This window comes from Perissodus microlepis, chromosome 2, assembly GCF_051167445.1.
Source record: "Perissodus microlepis isolate ML-2025 ecotype Zambia chromosome 2, ASM5116744v1, whole genome shotgun sequence".
Classification (NCBI taxonomy): domain Eukaryota; kingdom Metazoa; phylum Chordata; class Actinopteri; order Cichliformes; family Cichlidae; genus Perissodus; species Perissodus microlepis.
Window position 1 is genome coordinate 26,193,328 of NC_140462.1, and position 23,701 is coordinate 26,217,028.

Sequence of the window (23,701 nt, forward strand, 5' to 3'; positions counted from 1 at the left end):
GGTTAAAGGTTGTGAGTCTGACACCGCCACATGCATGTTGTTGATGTTGGAGACTGGAGAGATTTTCCTTACCTCGGCTTGTTTTTTCACGGTGGGTTTATTATTTTTGTTATCGTTTTATTTTGGCCTCGTCGCGTATTAAAGTTTCTTTAGCTTAAAGCAAGCTAGCACGTCTTGTTCCATTTTCGGACACCCTTTAGCCTCAGCGTCTTCATCCCTCTCACACTGAGCAGCAAGTACTGGACAACAAACCAGCTGTTTAAAATGTTAAATGTCTTTAAAAAACTTTTGCCATCATCACTTTTATTTATTTATTTTACTGTTTATGCGTAAAAAACGTTCAGTCCTGACTCAGAAACCTTGCTAACAGCTTAATACGATTCCTTACATACGTAAATATTCCTGTAAGGAGGCTCGAAGTTATTTTCACGCCTTTGAATAGTAATTAAACTCATGTGAAACAAGAATGTGTATTTATATATTTAATGTTTATGAATCTGGAGAAATGTAAACAGTTAAAATAGCCTTGATAAATACAGTTGCAGTCGTTCGTAAATAACCCAGTATTGATGAGGATACATTATTTTTATTATTTTATTTTATAATTTGTTTGGGCGCTTTTAAGATTTGTTTCCCATCATAAGGCAAAACTAAAAATAACTTTTTATTTTCTGTTAAATGTAGAATTGTTCCTGCATAATTTTTTCATATGTGATATTTTCTAATTCTATTGTTAGTTTTTATGAGTGTACCATCTCATTTGAGAGCAAACTAAAAAATGTGTATGGAGAATATAACTAAAGGAAAAACAAACTAAGTATCTGACTTCTTTAGATGAAAATTTCAGCTGATAACATCCATTTCTTTCTTTGTTGTACATTTTAGACTTTCAAAATAATAACGCTGGTTTAAAAGATGAGGTTGAATGGATATGAGACTTTTCCAGTAAAACAAAACAAATGCAAACGTCATTTTCTCCACATTCAGCATAGTTATTCTATATTTCCCTCCAATATTATTAAGTATTGAGTTTTAAAACTGAAACACAGATCTTGTGGTTTTAATCTGTGGTAATTTAGGTAAAAACTCTTTCAACCAAACATTTATTTTTTGCCTAATTTGTACCAAATATACTGTGTCAGGTCTCCTTTGGCCCTTGGAGGCAGGTCCTGAGGTGAAATGAGGAATCTGAAACTTCTGAAGAGCCTTCGGAGTTCGGAGCTGCAGGGTCCAGGCTCGCCGCAGTGTTTCTCTGTGCGGGCGGACACCGGCTCGCTGCTTATCGCCTCTCAGTACTCCATCACAGAGTACGACCCCCGGACAGGCCAGGTGAGAAGCGATGATGTAACACTAACACACTGGAAATACTATGAAGTGCTGTTAATACTCAACAGGGTGTAGTTTAGCGTGATTCAGTGAGGAGACGGACGTGTTTAAAGTGTCCAAATTTGAATATTTAAGTGTAACATATGTTTGCCTCAAGGTGCACCTGGAGTTTCTTCATACCTGTACTGTTTGGGACTTGAACAGGGCGTCTTTCTTATAAGCTTTCAGCTCTTCTCCGTTTTTCTTCGGCAGGTTATCAGTGAAGCCTCTTTGACAGCAGACGGTTTCCTTCCAGAGGACGGCAGCGGGGTCGTGGTCGGACTTCAGGACCTGGCTGAACTGGAGTCTGCATGTTTGGCCACAGCAGGTGGTGATGTCGTCCTCTTTAACCTCAACACCTGCCAGGTTAGTAATGCTCAAAGTCAGACAGATTTTTAAAACTTGTATCCCCCAAAAAATCTGAAGTTAGGTTCAAGCTCTGGTTATGATCAGGGGGAAAGAAGTTAGGACAGTCGGGGTCCTCAGTAAGTGTGCTCTGATCCACAGCTGGAGTGCGTCGGCAGTGTTGATAGGGGCCTCACCTCGATGAGCTGGAGTCCTGATGAAGAGCTTGTGATTCTCACTACTGGTCAGTATGTTATATAATCGTCAGAAATGCTGATGATTTCCATAGTGAGCAATATTTCTTAGATTAGAAACCATCACAGATGAAGAAAAGTTCAGAATTTCTTGTAAGATAAACTGAAATGTTCAATATTTGGAGATTTTTTTTTTTTAAATTTTGTGACACATCATAGCTTAGGTAATTATTGATCACACACAGTTATAGGTGTTGTGGTTGAGTCACTAGTGTTTTGTGTTCACAGGCCAGGAAACGATCATCATGATGACTAAAGACTTTGAGCCGATCACAGAGGTTGGAATCCACCAGGATGATTTTGGTGAAGGTACGGTGACTCTAAATAAATTAGTGGTCTCCCAGCTGAGTCTCCCAGGAGCTACTCAGGTTCACCAGACGGTGATGTGCTCACCCACATAAGTTTGTTTTGCAGGGGAGTTCATCACCGTGGGCTGGGGGAAGAAGGAGACGCAGTTTCATGGCTCAGAGGGCAAACAGGCAGCACAGAGGAAGATCCAGGTCCCTTTTAATTACTCAAATATTTGAATTTATAAAAAGAAACTGTAAAGTCAAGTTGATGATTTGATCATGTGCCTGCAGGAGGTGCAACCTGCTGTATCATGGGACGACCACAGGCCACGGGTGACGTGGCGAGGGGACGGGCAGCTTTTTGCCGTCAGTGCCATCTGTCCCCAAACTGGAGCCAGGAAGGTCAGAGTCTGGAACAGGGAGGGTGTCCTGCAAGCCACCAGCGAGCCCATCAACGGCCTGGAGCAGGCGCTCTGCTGGAAGTAAGTTAGTTCATTAGTTTTCCCCCTTTCTCTCTCTGGAGAACTTTTATAAATCTGAAGCACACTTATTGTTGTCTGCTTCAGACCTTCAGGCAGCCTGATAGCAAGCACTCAGCGCCATCCCAACAAGCACAGCGTGGTGTTCATGGAGAAGAATGGGCTGCTGCATGGAGACTTCGCTTTGCTGCTCAGTAAAGACCAAGCCAAGGCATGCTCATCGAAATCACTCTTTCTGCACGAACACTGCAGTTTATGATACAGTGAAAAGTTTAATCAGATCATTGCACTGTGTTTGTGTTTTTAGGTGAAGGAGCTCCTGTGGAACAGTGACTCCGCTGTTTTAGTCGTTTGGTTGGAGGACATGAGTGCTGGAGAGGACGGACAGGTCAACGCTTACAGTAAGTTCACCATCAGATTTAGTGAACTGTCTGCCACAGATGCCACCAGCTGCAAACTCATTTTTGTTAAGAAGCAGGAACAGGAAAAATACCGTTAATGTGGAGAATGATGCATGTTGTAGTCAATCAGAAAATCAGGAAAGAAAAAAAAGTGTTTTCGCTCTGCAGTCCAGCTGTGGACGGTGGCAAACTACCACTGGTATCTGAAGCAGAGCCTGGAATTTGGACCAGACCCTCAGAAGGTGCCAGTCTGTGTCTGCTGGGACCCGGAGCGCCCTCTACGGCTCCATGTGGTGACCCGGAGCTGGACCAGTATCACCTACGACTGGGGCTGGACAACAGAACGGAGCACTGGACTGGACACCACTGACAACGCCAGCGTGGCTGTGATCGATGGAGGTAAGGGTCAATGAAAGACGAGAGGGTGCTCAGTTGTAGATTTATTCCAGTATGGTGTTAAGATTTACCAAAATCCCCTTAGAAAAAATCTTGGTGACGACCTTCCGGCAGTGTGTGGTTCCTCCTCCCATGTGTTCCTTCGAGCTCCAGTTAAAATCACCGGTTAACCAGGTGACCTTTCTGTGCCAGCCTGAGGGAACCAATCAGCTGGCAGCATTCACCGCCGATGGACAGATTTCAATCTACACCCAAGGTGGCTTAATAAAAACAAATTAATCTATTAATTTTCCTTCAGAAAAAAAGTTGAAGTTTAAGGATTCATGTAGTTTTAGAATTTAACATCTTTTAAAATCTATTCATCAAATGCATAAAAGCGATGTTTACCGGATGTTAAAACCAGAGAGCGTCTACTTCTGAAATAAAAATGAAACTTCTAAATTTAAGTGAAAATACAAACTACTTAAAAGAAAAAATCATAATACTTAAAGTTTTGTGGCTAGAAGAAGACCTATGTGACTGTGTCTTAAATTTTTTTGTCTCATAAACATGACTTTATCTTTCTGCATGATTCCAGATTCAGGAGAAAAATCAAACACATTGGCACATGGGTTCAGGGCTGTGTCTCATCCTCTCATCCTGCAGAAATCCTTCAGGTAACACAGCCTTCAGACACACATTCTCATTCTCTTCATCTGATTAGGCTGTTTCTACAGTTTCCCCAGATTTTTCTCCCTCCTGCAGACTGGCAGTTCTTCAGGATGTTCCTCTGGCTCTGCGGCAGCTGCTGTGGCTGCAGGATGAGCTGTTTTTGGGTGTCAGTCCTGGTCTGCTGCCAACCTCCTCCACCCTGCTGATGCTCCGCCCCAGTCAGGATGCTGGTGATACCCTCACTGTCAGGTCTGCAAACTAAGAAACCTCCTGCAGCCCCGTAAAGCTTGTAGAGTGTCACAGATGTCATTAACAATTAATCTTTCTAATAGTGATTTTCTGCCTCAGGTCTGAGGTGGAAGTGGACGGTGTTGTGGTCAGTGTGGTTCATTCCTCTCAGACAGGAACTGTGGCCCTGCAGCTGGAGGATGGACGGATCAGGAAACTGATCTGGGGTCAGCAAACGTACCTTTATTCATGTGTTTTAGCAACTGATCCATGGGGTGGGGGGTTAATTTTCCTTTTTTCATTTTTCTGACATGTTGATACTTTCCTTTGAAGCTTGTTGTACATGTAAGGAAGCTGTATCAGTTTACAGGAATAAATGTTTTATTTCTGTATATTTCTGTGTAGATTGTCAAGAGCCATCAGTGGAGGACTGGCAAGACTCCAGCGGCTGCAGCATCAACTTTCCTGTTCTCTGTGTCCAGATGGCCCTCTGCAGCATCAGCGGAGAGGTAGAAACTCACCAGCATATAATTAATTACATGAGTAATTGTCTCTAAGTTCTAGTCTGCAGGCCTGATGCTCATGTATGCTTTTGCTTTTCATCCTCAGGAATATCTGCTCGGCTTGACGGAGAGATCTCACCTATATGCTGGAGACTCAGAGGTCTGCATTTTTCTTTCTTGTTTCATTGGCAGTGAAGAAGCAGCAGAGCTTATTAGAAATATGTGCATTTGTCTCTGTTTACTTTCAGCTCGCCTCTAGTGTTTCTTCCTTTGCGATTTGCAACGACTTCCTCCTCGTCACCACGCACTCACACACCTGCCGATGCCTCCAGCTGAGCACGCTCACAGTGAAAGGTGGGAGTTTTTCCTCCTCTTAATAGGCCTTAGAGACCAGGTGTGAAAGTAACAATCATGATGGTTCATGACCTGGTGGATAGAAGCCTCTGAGTGTTTTCAGTGTCATCATCTTGGTGTTTTAACATTGCACACTGGCTGTGTGATCATACCATGGTTTATGTAACAAGGACCATATTTACTAAATGAACTTGAAAATAGTGCTTTGAGCTCATAAACCTGTCAGTAAATGTTTACTGAGGCTGGGGGACGGTTGGAAGTGAGGGGACTGAAGATTGTTTACTTAAACACTTCTATGCGCTCAGAAACCTTTTGGGTATTAGACTCCAGACACTTGCCCTTTAGGCTCCAGTCGCAACCTTGTCCCAGGGAGGCTAAGGCCTAATTATCGTGTGGTCTTTTTCTAGTGTTTTATATACAGTACCAGCCAATTAAAAACAAATAAAATGCTGTTTGTTTGTTTTTTTCCTTTAATTTTGTTTTTTCCCTTCCTGGGTCCACTCCATTTGCTTTGTGCAGTTTTTTTTTTTTAAGGCAGACATATTTGTCCCTCAAGTTTTTCCCCTTCTTTGTACATTCCCTCACTTCTGATCTTTTTAGCAGGAATCTGCTGACATTTGTGAGTCTTTATATTGATGCTATAATTTTCTTTTCTTATTCTGTTGTGATGATCGTTAATCTCTTATTGAAAAATTCAAAAACTGCAGTGAAAAAGTAGCGGGAAATGTGCAGGATCAGGATGAATTGCACTGAACAGGCTCATCACTGTAGTTGTGGGCTGCGCTGACCCAGAGTGTAGTAATATTTCTCGAGAGGTGCACGTCAGGTTACAGCGTAGATTTCCCGCTGAAGCATAAATCCCTGCTAACTGTGCATCGTAATCGGCATGGTTTTTAGTTGGAAAAGAGCCCACTGTGGGTCAAGGATGATTTGTTGCCACAGGTGGAGGAGTTTAAGTATCTTTGAGGTCTTATTTTCTTAACTGAGGGAAAAGCAGAGTGGGCGATCAGTCAGTAGTACAGATGCTATACTGGTCTGTTGTAGTGAAGAGGGAGCTGAGCTAGAAATTTACTCCATCTGTTTGATCTATGATCCATGTTATGTGTGATCCATGTTTCTACATGGATCACACATAAATGTTCACTTACAGCCGTGAGCTCTGGCTATTGACTGTAAGAATGAATCACCAATACACTCAAATGGGTTTCTGGGCTCTTCCATAAAGAAGTGAGTAGCTTGGTCATTTCCAGCTCACTGTAGCTTGGGCATAAATGTTTTTCATTTACTGAGCAAGGTCTTCTTTTTTTGTGTGTAATAGTGATGGTGAGCTGAGTGAACTTTGACCCCACAGGGTTGCAGGCGGCTCTAGCCTCCGGTGGCGGTCAGAATGATCAGAATGATGAGACGCTTAGACGAGTGGAGAGAGGATCCAGGATCGTCACTGTGGTGCCACAAGACACCAGAGTGATTCTGCAGGTCACACACACACACACACACACACACACACACAGGCCCGTTCAGCTATCTTAGTGAGGACCTTCATTGACGTAATGGTTTCCCTATCCCCTTACCCTAACCCTAACCATCAAAAATGAATGAGTGACTGTTGGTTCTCACAAGTATAGTAGAATGCAGATTTCGGTCCTCACAAAGATAGCTAGACAGGAACACACACTCACCCGTTGGGTATTCATATCTTCGAAAATGAATGCCTAATCCTAAACCTGACCGTAAACCTAACCATAACCCTGATTGTAACCCTGACACTAAAACCATGTTTTGACTCTCAAAAATGCCTTCAAACGTGTGGGGACCGGGATTTTGATTTAACTTGTGTCCATCCAGATGCCTCGTGGGAATTTGGAGACCATACATCACAGAGCGCTGGTGCTAGCTCAGCTCAGGAAGTGGCTGGATAGGTGCGTTTGAGATCGTCTTGATATGTTCTTTCAGAGAACATTAAGGTTCTGATATCCAGAGCCAAGACTAAACATTTTACACTAAATCGTAAAAATGAGATGTGTTTGTGTAGATGATGGCCTTCTTTTTAAAATTTTTGGTCCTTTTTATTCATGGAGTTTATCTTTAAAATATATTCTGTTTATGGCTAAAATTCAAAGTTATTTCTGTTTGTTGCTATGAAACAGTTGGAAGAATTTAGAAAGTTTTAGTACACAGTTCATGCGGGATCTGAGAGCGCAAATGACTATAAACATATGTGCACCTGACATTTCTGAGGAAGAGCTTTTAAAAATGTCTCCCTTTCTACGCTTCCAATAAGTTTGAGAACCAGACATCACACCTCTAAATACTGTAGCTGAAATCTCAGCAACAACCTTCTGCTCCCAGGCTGTGATGATCTGTTCCATTACCTTTTTTTTTTTTTAAACCCTTTAAATTTAATTAATTAAATCTTATAAATAATGTGTTAAGACTGAAAACATTAAACTTGTTTTTTTTTTATAACCAGTTTGAAATTCAGAGATGCCTTTGAATGCATGAGGAAGCTGAGGATCAACCTGAACTTCATTTATGATCACAACCCAAAGGTTTGTTCTGCGTCTTTATGTGTAGTTTTATAACTTTTTATTTTCCTTTAATGTTCAGGGCAGGCAGTTTATTTAAAATGAAGCTAAAGTTTATAGTAATATCTACTATTAGTCACCAAAAGTGATGTGAATATATTGCAAAGCCAGAGAAGCTGCAGGAGGTTTCTGTGCTTAGACACTGAAAGACGGATGGATGGGTGAATGTTTCTAAGCTATAACAAGGCTGTGAATGAGTAAAAACAATGTGTTATTTTTCTTCAAAGGCTTTCCTGGAGAACATAGAGACCTTCATCAAACAGCTCAGCTCCATCAACCACATCAATCTCTTCCTCACTGAACTCAAGTAAGACTTTTCAAAGAGGTCAAAGGAATACATCCTCACCTTAAAAGAAAAATGACTGTATGGTGTGACATCACCTGCTGTTTTTACTGCATTTTAAAGACTTGCCATCAACATTTCAGCCACAAGTTATCCTATTGGAAAAGAATGTTTAGTATTGGTGCAGTGCATAGAAACAGATGCCTGCTAATTAGTACTAACTGATTAATTAAAATACTAGAATTTAATAAAGCTGAAAATATTGGATGTTCGTTCCCATTGAGTCATATTATTTGTTAGATCCTTTGTTTGTGGGTTTTCTCCGGGTACTCCAGTTCCCTCCCACAGCCCATAGAATTGCATATTGGTTTAACTGGTGACTGTAAATTGGCTATACGTGACAAGATGGATGCCTGGATCAAAACAGTTTTGTATCAGGCTGTAAACATGTTTATTTCTGCTGTAAAGAGATTTTAACATGGGAGTCTACGGGGACTGACTCACTGCTGGAGCCTCAAGTGGACATTATAGGAACTGCAGTTTCTTATTATTTGTGCATTTGTTTCGATCTTTAATCCCTGAAGGTTGCAGTTTGTTTTTTATTTTTATTTAAAAAAAAAGAAAAAGTTTTCTCTTCCGTTTTTTACTCAGAGAGGAGGATACGACCGGTAGTATGTACCCCCGTTCTGAAAGCACCCCGGTCCAGCCTCAGCCTGCCTCGAAGCAGAAGAAAGTGGACGTGGTGTGTGATGCTTTACAGAGTGTCATGGAATCAATGGATCCAAACAAGTCAGTGAAATCGTTTTTTTTCTTAAATGATAGTAAACATATTAATGTAACAAACTTTACTATTTGCGATCTTAAAATAGCTGAAAGTAAAACTAGGAAGGATCAGAAATGTTCAGTAATTGGATCATTTGATGGGAGCAGTGGGACATAAAACAATTCTCCTTTCAGGTTCTGTCTGTCCATCCTTACTGCTCATGTGAAGAAGACTGTTCCTGAGCTGGAAATTGCTCTGCAGAAGGTCCACGAGCTTCGAGGTGAGCACACCTTAGACCCATCGATGACCTTTCTGTCTGTACTTGCTCTGATCCTTCACTCAGTGCTCTGTGTGTGCATTCCTATTTAGAGAACCCTCCTAAAGCTCCTGGTGCTGTGAGTGCTGAGGAGGCGTTAAAGTACCTCCTCTTCCTCGTCAATGTCAACGACCTTTATGACTACTCGCTGGGAACATACGACTTTGACCTCGTACTCATGGTGGCGGAGAAATCCCAGAAGGTAGGAGACTGCAGGAGAAGAGGAACCACCAGACTTTACCTCAGTGCCATGATATACTATATACTTTATACAGAATCGCTGATAGTGAGATCAGTAAATAAGTTAGTGGATCATCAGGATGTGTTATTTAAAATACGTTTTACATTATTTCTAATAATGATAGACCATTTGATATTTTTTATTTTTCAAACATTAAACAGGAGACTTTAATGCTCTGAGAGCCTGTGGTGTAATCAGGGGAAAGAGTATCAGTAAATTTGGTGTGAATTAAAGACTTTTCCATGTCCAAAGTTTTGAGATCTTCATATTTTGGGCAGCAACAGAAAGGTTAATCTTTCACATTGTTTATAGAGTAAGGATACAGCTGATTCATGTTGCTATCTCCTCAATCCCTGCAGGACCCCAAAGAGTACCTGCCTTTCTTGAACATGCTGAAGAGCCTGGAGCCAAACTACCAGCGCTACACCATCGACAAACACCTGAAGCGCTACAGAAAGGCCCTGCACCATCTCAGCAAGTGTGGTCAGTCCGCTTGTGCCTGTCAGCTTGGTCTTATCTTACTGAGAGTTGCTGTTTTTGGAAACTGCCAGAATCTTTTTAAGTTACATGATGAGTGTTTTTGTAAAACTTTTAACTCCTCCCCCTTTGTGAGTGTGGACGCTTCATCTCTTTGCTCGCTTCTTTTATTGATTTTTATTGATTTTTATGCTGATTTTTTCCCTTTTTTCCATATGAGCTTACCTGCGATAGCTTCTGGACACTTATAGATCATTAGGACTAAAGTGTTCTTAACAGAAACAGCAACATTTTTATAGTCACCTTATCCTCAGCGCTCCGTGTGTCTGTGGCCTAGACACAGCTGAAGCCTGATTACAGCGTCTGGGCACCGAGCAGCCTCAATAGCCTGGAAAGGTGCTAACCGCTAGGCTAACTAGCAACAAGATGCCTTCCCTCTCCACAGATGACTACCACAGCCTCCTGCAGAAGATTGCAGTACTGGAGACAAAAATTCATCGCTTAGAAGTAAACGTGGAGGTAAATGGACTGTGTGGAAATGAAACAACCTTGCCTTTGATTCAAAACAATGGCGATGAGCAAGCTAGTACACAGCTAAGGAGCACAGATAACATGACCAAGAAAGTAGACTTTGTGCACTATTATGAATCCTCAAGCGATAATCCCCCCTTGGACTGTCTTGGTGCAAAACCAAGACATAAATCATGTCTCCTAGAAGAGGGAGGACGTATCACAGGCAGGGCACAGCGAGCTGAAATCTCTGAAACCGACTGGCCTTCACTTCCTACGAGACAGAGAAGCTCTTCTACCCCTGTATACGAGAGGAAACAGGACTGGACAACCGTAAATAGGAAGGTTAACAACAAACCTCCAAAACAACTGAATGTGAAACTGCACAACAGATTTGCTCCACTATCAAAGGACCCTGGATCTATATCGGACAACCATCCATCTAAAAGTAGTGAAGTAAGGTCCGAAAATCTTTTGAAAAGTAAAAGGCCACAGGGAAAGCTAAAGGCTAGGCCTGAAACTCTGATTGTGGGTGACTCTGCCGTAAAGGATGTACAAAGGATGTGCGGTAAGAACACTAAAGTCCTCTGCTTTCCTAACGATATGGTCAACAACCTGAAGGAGAGAATTCTTCAAATTGCAGATGAATATCCAACTGTGACAAACATTGTTCTGCATACAGGGTCAAACGATGTGTCCAAACAACAGTCGGAGGTTCTGAAACGGGACTTTACTGGATTATTAAATACTGTAAACTCTCTGAATGCAGCTGTATTCATCAGTGGACCTGTACCGCCGGTCAGAGGAGGAGACGAGAGATTCAGCAGGTTGTTTACACTGAATAAATGGCTTGTATCAGCATGTGCTGACCACTCAGTGCATTTTATCAACAACTTTAATATTTTTTGGGAACGCAGGCATCTGTTTAAAGCAAATGGATTTAATTTTAACAAGTCAGGGGTGAAACTGTTCACCTCCAACTTGTTTTATTCCATACGCCATCCATCTGTGCTTGGTGCCAAGGCTGAGATAAACGAGGAGTTATCTCATAAAGAGGAACAAACAGTACTCCAAGAACAGACAAAGCCCAGCAGAAACCTTGAGGAGGAGCTCCATCTGCCCCCACCCGGGAAAAGCCTCAGAAAGGAGAGACATCTGAGGCAAGAAGAGGGGTCCCTATTTGCCTCTAACTCTCTCAACAACACCAACGACCAGGACCAGGACCAGGGACCACGATCTTCCCCAGTCCCCCAAACCCCTGACAGGCCATCACCCCCATCACCCTCCTCCCCCTCCCTTTCTCCCTCCTCCCCACACCTGAAATTCACTGAGGAGATGATGGAGCGGGTCAATGCTGGGCTCAGATCTACCCCCCGGCCCAATCCCTTTTTGTCCCCCATAAACCCCCCACCAGAGCAGCCAAAGGTTCGCCATCGAGCCCCACCCTCAACAGAGCAATCGAGGTCACATTGCCCAGCCTCGCCCCCCTTAGTTCCTCCTTACCACCTTCATGCTCTGTCTCCGCAGTCTGATGTGTGATGTGTGGAGGGTCCGGGCTGCGAGGATTATGGCAGTGGTGACTTTTCCCAGAAGAAGCTGGGACCCTGTTTACTAGAAGGTTTTAAAATCTCTATACTTTCAGGTGACAGAAGGAGACATGTGGCCTGGTCAAAACACAGAGAGCTGCACTCTAAAAGATCTTTAAACATAGTAAACATACCTTGTGTGCCACAGACTGCTCCCAAACACGAGGGGACAAGTAATGCCTCTAAAACACTTAAGTTGGCTTTATTAAATGTTAGATCTTTAGCTGGGAAAACATTTTTAATTAATGATTTAATCACTGAGCACAGCCTTGATTTTATGTTTTTAACTGAAACTTGGTTGGACCAAATTAATAGTGGAGCTGTTCTCATCGAGACGACCCCTCCTAACTACAGTTTTATCAGTGAGGCCAGGGTGAGCAGGAGAGGAGGAGGGGTTGCTGTCTTATTTAATGAATCATTTCAATGTAAGCAGCTATCTCCTGGAAGTTTTCAGTCTTTTGAATATGTGGCTTTACAGCTGAAGGCCCCATCCAAAGTTGTGTTTCTTAGTGTTTACAGGCCTCCCAAATACTGCACAGACTTTTTTAATGACCTCAGTGAACTGCTCTCTGTGATCTGTGTTGATTTCAACTGTGTAATTATTGTTGGGGATTTTAACATCCATGTGGACAACCCTCAGGACAAAGGGACTAAAGACCTGAGTAACACTCTGGGCAACTTTGGGCTGACTCAGCATGTAACAGAGGCCACACATAACAGAGGACACACTCTTGACCTACTGATCTCCAAGGGCCTGAGCATTTCAAACATTACTGTGTCTGATGTGGGCCTGTCTGATCATTACTGTGTTTTCTTTGAAAGTAAAATCTCAGCCCACACAAATATATCAACAGCAGTGATCACAAAACGGTGTATAACTGAATACAGTAGTGAGATCTTTAACCAGGTCTTCCCATTAACACCTGACCTGTCCAGAGGTTCAGTCAATGAGCTTGTCAATAGCTTCAATGCAAAAATGTTAAATGTAATGGATACAATTGCTCCCATTAAGGTGAAGGTTATCTCTGGAAGGAAAAAGTCTCCATGGAGAAACTCCACACTAGTGAAAAATGAAAAAAGAGAGTGTAGGAAAGCTGAGCGCAGATGGAGAAAAACAAACCTCCAGGTTCACTATGACATCTATAAAGAGAAACTTCACAATTATAATTTACAACTGAGGAGTGCAAGAAGGTCCTACTTCTCTGACATCATCACTAAAAACAGTCATAATGCTCGGGTCTTATTTTCTACAGTTGACAGGCTAACAAACCCTCCTGTGCCAGTGGCAGCTGAACTTCATTCAACCATGGCCTGCAATGACTTTGCCAAATTCTTCACAGAAAAAATCCAAAAGATTAGACAAGCAATTGGTACATCAACAGCAGATCCAGACTATGTACTGTGTCCACCGAAAAACTGTTTAAACACCATAAAACAGTTTCACCCTATCAACAGCAAAGACCTGGAGGACATCTTAGGTCAACTGAACTCCTCCTCTTGCTGTTTAGATGTCCTGCCAACAAGTTTCTTCAAAAAGGTCTCAAAGACTTTAGAGTCAGACCTGTTACAGATCGTCAACTTTTCTTTAATGTCAGGTGTGTTTCCAGAACCACTAAAAACTGCTGTAATAAAACCTATACTGAAAAAGGACAATCTTGACAAGACACAAATGAACAACTACAGGCCGATCTCAAATCTCCCATTTTTAAGTAAGATCATTGAAAAAGCAGTTTCTCAACAGCTCAATTACTTTTTAAAACAGAATAACTGCTATGATGCCTTCCAGTCAGGTTTTAGACAGAACCACAGCACTGAAACCGCTCTGACCAAAGTGTTCAATGACATATGTCTGAACACAGACAGTGGAAAAATGTCAGTCTTAGTTTTACTGGATCTCAGTGCAGCATTTGATACAGTTGACCACAACATATTACTCAAACGACTGGAGAACTGGACAGGTCTTTCAGGAACTGTACTAAACTGGTTCAAAACATACTTAGAAAACAGGAAATACTTTGTATCAATAGGTAACTTCACATCTGAGCAGACAAGTATCACATGCGGAGTTCCCCAAGGTTCCATCTTGGGACCCCTTCTGTTTAACATTTACATGCTCCCACTGGCACAGATTATAAAGAACAACAAAATGAACTATCATAGCTATGCAGATGACACACAAATATATATCACAATGTCACCAGGAGACCGGGGCCCTGTAGAGGCTCTTGGTAAATGCATTGAGGAAATTAATGACTGGTTGCGCCACAATTTTCTCCAGCTAAACAAAAACAAAACTGAAGTAATAGTCTTTGGCGCCAAAGAAAAACGATTACAGGTCACCAGAGAACTTCAATCTATACACCTAAAAACCACAAACCAGGCGAGAAATTTGGGTGTAGTGATGGATGCAGACCTGAACTTAGAAAAACACATTAAGACAATAACAAAATCAGCTTACTATCACCTCAAGAATATATCAAGGATAAAAGATCTGATGTCTCAACAGGACCTGGAAAAACTAGTCCATGCATTCATCTTTAGTAGGCTTGATTACTGTAACAGCATCTTTACAGGTCTACCTAAAAAATCAGTCAGACAACTACAGCTCATTCAGAACTCTGCTGCTCGAGTCCTCACTAAGACCAAAAAAGTGGACCACATCAGTCCAGTTCTGAGGTCTTTACGCTGGCTGCCTGTCCGTCAGAGGATAGACTTTAAAGTTCTGATGCTGGTCTATAAAGCTCTGAATGGTTTAGGACCAAAATACATCAGTGACCTCCTGACCCAGTATGAACCTTCCAGGTCCCTCAGGTCATCTGGATCCGGTCTTTTATCAGTTCCCAGAGTCAGAACCAGACACGGAGAAGCTGCATTCAGCTTTTATGCTCCATATATCTGGAACAAACTCCCAGAAAGCCTCAGATCAGCTGAAACACTCAGTTTATTTAAATCCAGGTTGAAGACTCACCTGTTCTCAGCTGCATTTGAATAAAGCACCAAATCCACACTTTTAAGCTTAAATTTCAAAACGTACATTTTAACTACTGATTTTATCTATTGTTCTGATTTTATCTGTTTTGATTTTATATACTGTTTTGTTTGTTTGTTTGTTTGTTAATTAGTTAGTTTGTTTGTCTGCTTGTTTTAATCAATTTTAAATCATGCTTTTTATTTGTTTTTGTTTCTAATGTCTCTGTAAAGCACTTTGAATCACCTTGTTGTTGAATTGTGCTATACAAATAAACTTGCCTTGCCTTGCCTTGCCTTGCCTTTTGTACAGGAGAGGAACATTTTCCTGAAGCTCTGCAGCTCGTGAAGGAACAGAAGCTCTACAGTGAAGCTCTGAGACTGTACTCAGCAGACAGCGCTCACTACAAGGTACGCACACAGCTCAGGACTGTTTCAGGTCCGTGTCGAGCCGAACCCAAACACTGCAACATGACACATGCATTCATGACACTGATCATAGTTTTTCCAAATCACTAATACCAGGAATGACAAACATACACCCACAGAAGGGCTTAATCTGGCCCAGAGGATGGTTTTGCAGAAAAAAATGGAAAATAAAATGGCATAAATTTTGCACAGGAAGCTGTGTGGTAAAATCATCAAGGCTAAATCACGATGAAAGAGGCTTTCTGAGCTGTTTATTATTTCCAGGCCAGAGGTCTGATTCTTTGTCAGTTTTACAGCCTTTTGTCTGACAAAGACATCCCACATTGTCTGCCATGCCACACCAAAGTCAGGTGGTTAAACCCAAAAGAGCCGTGCTGATGGGGCTCTTTGATTTACTAGTGGAATTTCTTTGTAATGACTGGATGGATGTGGGAAAACTGAGGCATTTTGTTGAGATTGTGCTTATTTTTCCCAATGTGCTTTATTTAAGCTTATTAATTCTGTCACGCTTATTAGTGGCTCATGATTGCTTAAGGCCTATGTCTGAACTTGACTACAGAGGCAGAGCATCATTCCATCCTTTCAGGGTGAAGGACTTCACTTTCTTTCTGTCAAGGCAGCTCACAATTATCTTAATAGCTTTACCTAATCAAGTTATGGCTTACCATCACTTGTGTTATAAGTATGAAGTGTCCTAAATTCATTCAAATTTTGTTTCCAATTCACTTGCAGCAGTTTAGACCGAATTATTAACGATAATAACCTTGCTCTGGACTGTCAAAGGTGACTTTAACGCTGACTGTTCCGACAATTCATTTTATAACATTTCCTTGTCAGATTAGCCAATCTCTGCACACTTGAATAAACATAATCAACATGGTCAATATTTTCCTGCGTGTTATTTCACCATGTTATCGATTCCAACTCTCCATCCGCATGTGGTTTGGCACATTATATTTATCTAAAACTCCACTCCGTCTCTAAATGTTTTGAAGAATTTTTCAAGCCGGGGGTCAAATTTTGAGAATTTGACCATAAGTGAAAGTTATGGTGTTATCACCCCCTTTTTTGGGGCTTACCTTTCCCAGTTTTGATGATATTCCTCCCTATTCTTTGCAAGTACCCCCTTTTGGTGGCGAGAAACTGTTGATGTGGTCAAGTGGGTGCTGTAAAAACAAAAGCTCAGGACAGAACAGTCACCAGTCATGTACTCACATACAAAATTAGCATATATTTTATTTCATATTGAACCTCTGAGTGTAATGGTACATTTTAATTTGAATTTCTCAAAGCTAAACACAAAAATTTTCTTTATTTTGCTCTTGTTCCTGTGCAGCACCACCTCTCAGCACATGCCCCTGTCGGTTATATCTCTACTTTTCTGAATTATTGACTATTTCAATGAAAGGACCTAAAAGATGGGGACCAGTGTTTATCCTTACATATCTCCATTTTGAATGTGACAAGCCTATCATTCCCCTTTCATTCATAGACATCAATAGAGTGTTTTTTTTTTTTTTTGGCTTTTTTCTTTTCTTTTTTCCTCTATAAAAGTTAATTGACTTTTTACAGTGGGCTGCTATGGTTAATAATAACATGTTCAGTCATGAGTGAAATCAAACCTTTTCTTCAATTTAGCATTTAACCTTCCCAACAATATAATGTGATACATTAATTGAAACACAGCTACTAAAACACAATTTTCTTAATGCAAACATCAGTAACTCAAAATTAGCCACCAAAGGGTTAAGTCTGCAGTTCACGCTCATGTGAAGCTACAGCCTCCCCCTTTTGTCTCTGTCATCCTTCTGTTCTTGTAAAAACAAATCAAAGCAAGACAAAACATCCACCTTTTTTTTTTTTTTTTTTATAGGCTGGGTGAATTGTTTGTGGACATTTACTAATCCTAAAGTCGGTACCGTTTTTGTCTCAGTATCAAATCAGTTAAAACTTTTAGTCGTCAGTCCATCACAGTCCAGCCACATGCATACATCCACACACATTCATACCAGAAGTTGCTGATAATGGAGTCTCACGCGCAACCTATTCGAGCCTCCCTCACCAGCAAGATGACATCATCATTTTAAAGGAAAACAGTTCCTTGTTTTTTGACTGGATTGACTCGCTGCAATCCTTTTAGGCTCAGGACTTCTCATGTGATCAGTGTCCCATATAAGTGAATTTCTCCCAAGCCCATTATAATCATGGAGAAAAACACTTTGCGACTGTCGTCAGTAAGAATATTTTATAGCGCTTTAAAGTTCAATCTCTCAGGCCTGGATGGTCAGCTGATTTGTTAAATCAGGAACTCACAAAATACTTAAATATCACCACCGGTGGATCACACCTCTCAGATGTTCTTATTTCAGTGCACTGTAACAAAAGCAAAAACAAACGTAACCAATAAAATACTCATATAATAACAAATACTGGGGCCCATTGCAAACATGTCCAAGCATAAAACCATCTTTCTCTCTCTTAGAGAAAGAAAACAATCCAAACCTCACTGATGAAATCAACCTAGTGTTAAGCAAAACCCAAAAATCAACTAAAATTCACCAGAAAGTTTTTCTCCCTCCTGGGACAATATTGTGTAGGAATACAGGGACTGTAACTCCTTTTTGCCCTGACAAAAAACGTGTTGGATTTACTTGATTCAATAATGGACACTGGTTGCACACAAATTTTTTGCTCCGACAAAAACTTATAAAAGATAATTTGTTAAATGTGAAATTTGTCAGTGTTGTGTTCTCAGTCATCCACAGATCTGGATGTAGTGAAACACTTGAAACGTTTCACCTCATACAGCTGTAAACACTGATGGAGAGTCTCAGGTATTTAACCCCTTGCAGGGTTGTCCCCTTGTATGCTGTGCAGTGCAGGGAGGAGTGTTTGGACCTTTTACATAGGAGAGACTGAACAGCCACGGCACAACATGAGGCCCAGGACTCAGCTGTACTCTCCTCTTTTCTTTAAGTGCAGATGTTTACATTTTGGACTGAGTAGACGCGACACGTGGTTTAAGCAAAAGAGGCCATGTAGATCCACTGTGATTGACCATCATCAAACAGAGGTGGTGGTCTTCAACGCCAGCTGACGGTGTTGAAGTATAACACAGACTTGAGATGCTTTACCAGGCGATTTGGCCCACACTCGCATCTTGACCCATGTGACGTTAATGGCTCGTGATGGTATGATGGGGAAATGTCCGACAGAGTGTTCACACCGTGGCCTCTGACTGCAGTGAGCCACGTCTTGGGTTACGTGAGGTTCAGTTTGAGTTAAAGACACCGAAGCCTTTTGGATGAAAGCTGGACAGATCTTAAGACATTAAATGTAAAAGTTTTTTTTAATTTAAAGAAAAGGAGAACAATTTTAAAAAGTTTTTATTTCATTATTAGAGGTAATTTAAAGAAGAAAAATCGGACTACAAATGTCTTAAAAACATCTTTAAGAATAAAAAGGCACTGAGCAAAGTCTAATGGATGAAATTAACACAAATATAAATAGAGAATTTATTTTGCATTCTTCAATAATCAAACCTCATTTCAAATCTCACTGTGGCACTTTACGCTGTGAATAAGGTCACACACATAAATTCAGGTTAGCTTGCCAAGTTTGGCTAACGTTAGCAGTGCTAGCAGCAGCCACTCACCCGTAGAAAGCGCTCACCTGTTCACCCGGTCTTGTGTTTATATGCCAGTTAATTTTGACACTTTGCTCTTTGACCTCAAGACACTGAGCTGTGCCTACGCCGAGCACCTGGTGGAGCAGCAGCAGGCGGAGCAGGCCGGCCTGCTCCTTTGGCGATGTGGAGAGCCAGCACGGGCCCTGCAAGCTTTTGCCACCAGCTCCAGCTGGAGGAACGCCATCTGCGTGGCGCAGCAGATACCGCTACCACCCGACCAGTTAGCTCTGCTGGCCAGAGACCTGGCAGGTAATCATAAGAACAGGTGGTCATGTGACCAGGAGATTAAGTGGAAAGTCAAGAAGTCACATCGCTGCTGGATTATATTTCCAGTGAATTTTTCTGCTTTGTTCCTTTGTAGAGAAGCTGAATGAACAGAGGCGCTACTCAGAAGCTGCTCTGCTGTTGGACCAGTATGCTAAAGTAAGCTCTTCTGCAGCCATGACCAACCTGAGAAATTCTGATACAGCTAAAGATCATCCAGCAGTGCAGCACTTCCTGCCTGCAGTTGCTAGCCGAGGTCTGAATGCCTGATTTTCCTTTGTTCCCACAGGACTGTGAGGAAGCCATCTTAGCACTAATCACTGGGGCATCCTGGGAGGAGGCGCTCCGATTGGTCAGTAAATAAACCGCCATCTCTTGGACCTTTTCACTTTGCCTTCACCTTTCTTTTTACACAATAGAACACAAATATTTCCTCTGCCTGCCTCAGATTTACATGCACAACAGACAGGACATCACTGAAACCAATCTGAAACCCGCCATATTAGAAGGTAAGAGAAGTTCAGTCTCTTATTTTATTGAACCATGCTACTAAGAAAGAGGGCAGCCATACAAAGAGGATATAGTCCTATCATGTTGATGTTTTCCATCAGCTGTAAACACCCAAACCTCCTTCCTGGAGGCTCAGGTTGGGACTTTCACCCGACACAAGACCCGCCTGGCTGTGGTTCGAGAGCAGAAAGAGAAAGCCAGACTGGACATGCTCGGTGAGAATCGGACTGAATTAGCGGTTTTTGTGTTATCTGACGTGAACGTGTTGTGACCCGACCTTTTGTCCGCCTCACCAGACGAAGACGGTCCAGACTGTGCTGACGCTGAGCTTTACTCTGAAGCCAGCAGTGTGATGACCAATTCCAAATACTCTCACAGTAACTCCCGCATCTCCTCGTAAGCCAGCCGCTTCCACCTTAAGAGTTTGTCAAACGTAGCCCAGCTGGAAAACACTTCAGCTTTGTTACTGATGGAATGTTTGTCAACGTGCTCGCAGGAGATCATCGAAGAACCGGCGGAAAGCAGAGAGAAAGAAGCTCAGCTTGAAGGAAGGAAGCCCAATGGAGGACAGAGCACTGATGTTCGCCCTGGCTGAGATCATCACTACTGTGGACAAAATGAGAGGTACGACTATGAAACAAAAACATCAGCAAACAGTTGTGTTGGCCCACATTTAGCGCTGCTCCCCATCACAAGGTTTTTCTTTATAATCATTCCTCTTGTTTGAACTCAACATCAAAAGATTAATTCCTGGTCTGACTTGGTGTGAAATTTAAACATAATTAGAAAAGTTTTACTGCTCACGTGCACACATATTGTTTTAATACAGAATTCAAGACTTGTATAAGTCACTGTGCCCTTCAGTGATGTTACATCCATCTAGGTGAAACCTTATTTGTTAATTCCCCCTGACAGAGGAAGTCCACAACCTGCTGAAGGTGTTGGTGCTGTTCCAGTTTGACAAACAGGCAGAAAAGCTGCAGCTGACCTACGATGAAGCTCTGCAGATGATGGAGGCAGCAGTTCCTGAGGTGTGGCCTGAAGGCCTGCAGACGAGCCAAGCCCCGGTAAATATAGTTCTTATCATTGTCTTTAACAGTCTTTCTGCACATTTGGCTTTGTGCATTGGTATGGATCTAAAGATCTATCTTACATGAATTTACATGAACTTACATGAATCCTAAATACACTAAAAGGACCTTTTATGAAAGAGAACAAATAAAGGGAGCTGTTCACCCTGCCTGGGATAAGGGTACACTATTAGGGGGGTTTGCACTATTCAGCCTTCCTGGGAAGATGTATGGCAGGGTACTGGAGAGGTCTCTCCATTAGTTGAACATCAGATTCAGGTTTTCTTCCTGATTGTGGAACGCTGGACCAGCTCTTTATTAGAGATGGACCGATCCGATATTACGTATCGGTATCGGTCCGATACTGACGTAAATTACTGGATCGGATATCGGAGAGAAATAAAAAATGTAAAACTTGTGACATGGCATAACTTGGCTCATAACCGTAGCACGTCGGAGCAGTATGCATCACGTGATAGAGTGGCTGTGTGTATTTGGAGCCTCGCTACCAAACCAGCATTTCATCTCTGAGGAAGTTATCCCAGAGAGAAGTAAAGCAAGTATGTAAGTTCATCTCTGAATGTCTGTCTGTCTGTCTCTCGCTCTCTCTCTCTCTCGCTCGCTCGCTCTCTCTCGCTGCTGCTGCTGCTGCTACTTCAATCATGAAACTGATTAATGATCAGCTGATCGGCATTTCTGTTGCGAGTCCATCTCTCTTGTTTGTTTTTGGCCCACTTTGCGCCAGAAAGAGGAAACCAGCAGCTGAACAACAGCAGCACGTTTAACCTTGATAAGCTGTTGTTAGAATTTATTTAATATTACTTTCGACACCAGGATCTTTTTCTACGTAGCTGACGGCTGGTAACTGTGCAGGGGCGGATCTAGCAAAGTTTAGCCAGGGGGGCCGATAGGGCATGAAAAGGGGGCACAAAGACATACTTTTCTTTCTTATTCTCATTTAAAATGTCTAGCTTTTAATAAATAATTATCTGAATCTTACACCCAAAGTTTTAATCTTATGTAAAATATATAGAAGTCCATTACTGTATATAGTAACTGTTAAGTCTAATATACCCTAGTAAGCTATACTACTTTTTCCTTTGGTAAGATACCATCTGTGCAGTCTGCAATTCTGTTGAAGAAAGATGTTGAATCTATTTAATTAATCTTGAAAACTTTTTTATTTCTGTGCATTTTTTTTCACACTGCATCAAATTAAAGTTGATTACGTCGATTAAGCATCATGAAGTGGAGCGTGAGGGGTGGTTCCCTATTTTTTTTTGCAACCCTATTAGTTAGGTTGCTTAATAGTACTTTTTAAAATACCAGAATAGGGAGGATGGAGTAGGTTTAAGTTTATTAGATTGATCAGTGTTGCTGAACTATGAAATATTTTGGGTGCAGTGTATTTTTTACATACAGGTATAACAGAATAGCTTTAGTGTTGTTGTTTATTTAAACTTGAGTATGAACTTATACAAAATGCAGCAAGATATTAAAAAAAACAGTTTTATTGATTAAAAAACACACTATATCGGATTCATATCGGTATCGGCAGATATCCAAATTTATGATATCGGTATCGGACATAAAAAAGTATCGTGCCATCTCTACTCTTTATCCTCCTGAGGATATTTGGGGTGTATAGGAGTTGCCCAACCAGTGGACATGTGTTTTGCAGTCACTGAGAAAGAATTCAAACATGTTTCTTGGAGGAATCTGTGGTAGTTTCTTTAGGAGGTTCTTCAGAAGTATGACATATCTGACTTATGGTAAATGGTCTGTATTTGTATAGCGCTTTTCTAGTCCCTAAGGACCCCAAAGCACTTTACACAACCATTCATCCACCCATTCACACACACATTCACACACTGGTGATGGCAAGCTACAGTGTAGCCACAGCCACCCTGGGGCGCACTGACAGAGGCGAGGCTTATTGCTATGAGCTGGCCTCTCCTTTAGAGTGAGGGTTTAAATCATTTGGGAGGGACACAGAGTCGAGTCGTTACTCCTACACATCGAAGGAGCCAGATGAGTTGGTTTGGCATCTGACTGTGATGTCACCTAGGCAAGGTATTGTGGACATGTCCTACCGGGATGAGGTCACAGGATAGACCCAGGACACGCTGGAGAGATGTATGGAGCATCATTGGTGTTTATTAATTTGCAGTGTATCGCTCAGGGTGTAGGTACAGCTCAGTGGGTTGAGCAGACAACTGCAGATGCCAGGGTTCGATTCCACTGTGGGCCTTTTCCTTAACGTCATTCCCTCCTTTCCTGCCCGCTCCACTGACCTGTCATAAAAATGACAAAGGCCAAAAATAAATCTTAAACTTTTCCTGCTCTGCAGCTCACTGGGCCAAACTCCACGGCAAACAGCATCATGGCTTCTTTCCAACAGCAGCAGAGACCAGCAGCTTCACAGCAAGGTCAGCACAATTTGTTTCTTTAGCCAGTCACTTCTCTTCTCCTTAGTTTCACCTTTTTAGTCAGATAAATATTAAATGCCACCATTTAAATTTTTCTCTTGTTTCCCATCTTTTCCCCTCCGTAGACGCCGAGGTCCCGACCGCTCCAAAGATGAGAAACGGTGTCAAGTGGAAGCTCAGTGTTCTGAAGTGAATTAGTTTTGTTTTTAATTTTAATTTTTAACTGTAAGGTCAAATACTAATCATGTAATAAAGAAAGACTCAGTTATTGACTTCTCTTATAAAATGTGTTCATTCTCTTGAGCTCAAAGAAAACA

The 23,701-nt window shown here is 41.7% G+C and overlaps 1 protein-coding gene across 2 annotated transcripts; it reads left to right on the plus strand.

Annotated features, from left to right (window-relative positions):
• On the plus strand, window positions 1–23,656 carry elp1 (elongator acetyltransferase complex subunit 1). Of its 2 annotated transcripts, none has more exons than XM_084953669.1 (36): window positions 1–91; window positions 1,143–1,329; window positions 1,579–1,731; window positions 1,873–1,954; window positions 2,193–2,273; window positions 2,379–2,464; window positions 2,546–2,736; window positions 2,821–2,944; window positions 3,041–3,134; window positions 3,303–3,533; window positions 3,616–3,786; window positions 4,108–4,186; window positions 4,275–4,430; window positions 4,530–4,636; window positions 4,815–4,918; window positions 5,019–5,072; window positions 5,161–5,266; window positions 6,618–6,742; window positions 7,112–7,185; window positions 7,737–7,815; window positions 8,079–8,158; window positions 8,786–8,923; window positions 9,092–9,177; window positions 9,267–9,415; window positions 9,814–9,937; window positions 15,308–15,405; window positions 19,159–19,360; window positions 19,473–19,534; window positions 19,665–19,727; window positions 19,824–19,884; window positions 19,987–20,100; window positions 20,182–20,281; window positions 20,382–20,509; window positions 20,801–20,952; window positions 23,306–23,384; window positions 23,510–23,656. In XM_084953669.1, exons 2-36 carry the CDS (start codon window positions 1,180–1,182, stop codon window positions 23,575–23,577), a joined length of 3,951 nt encoding a protein of 1,316 aa, XP_084809795.1. In that variant the 5' UTR covers window positions 1–91; window positions 1,143–1,179; the 3' UTR covers window positions 23,578–23,656. The 2 variants fall into 2 exon arrangements, with proteins under 2 accessions (XP_084809795.1, XP_084809805.1); XM_084953679.1 differs by having other exon boundaries at window positions 1,167–1,329.
• The last annotated feature ends 45 nt before the right edge of the window (window positions 23,657–23,701 follow it).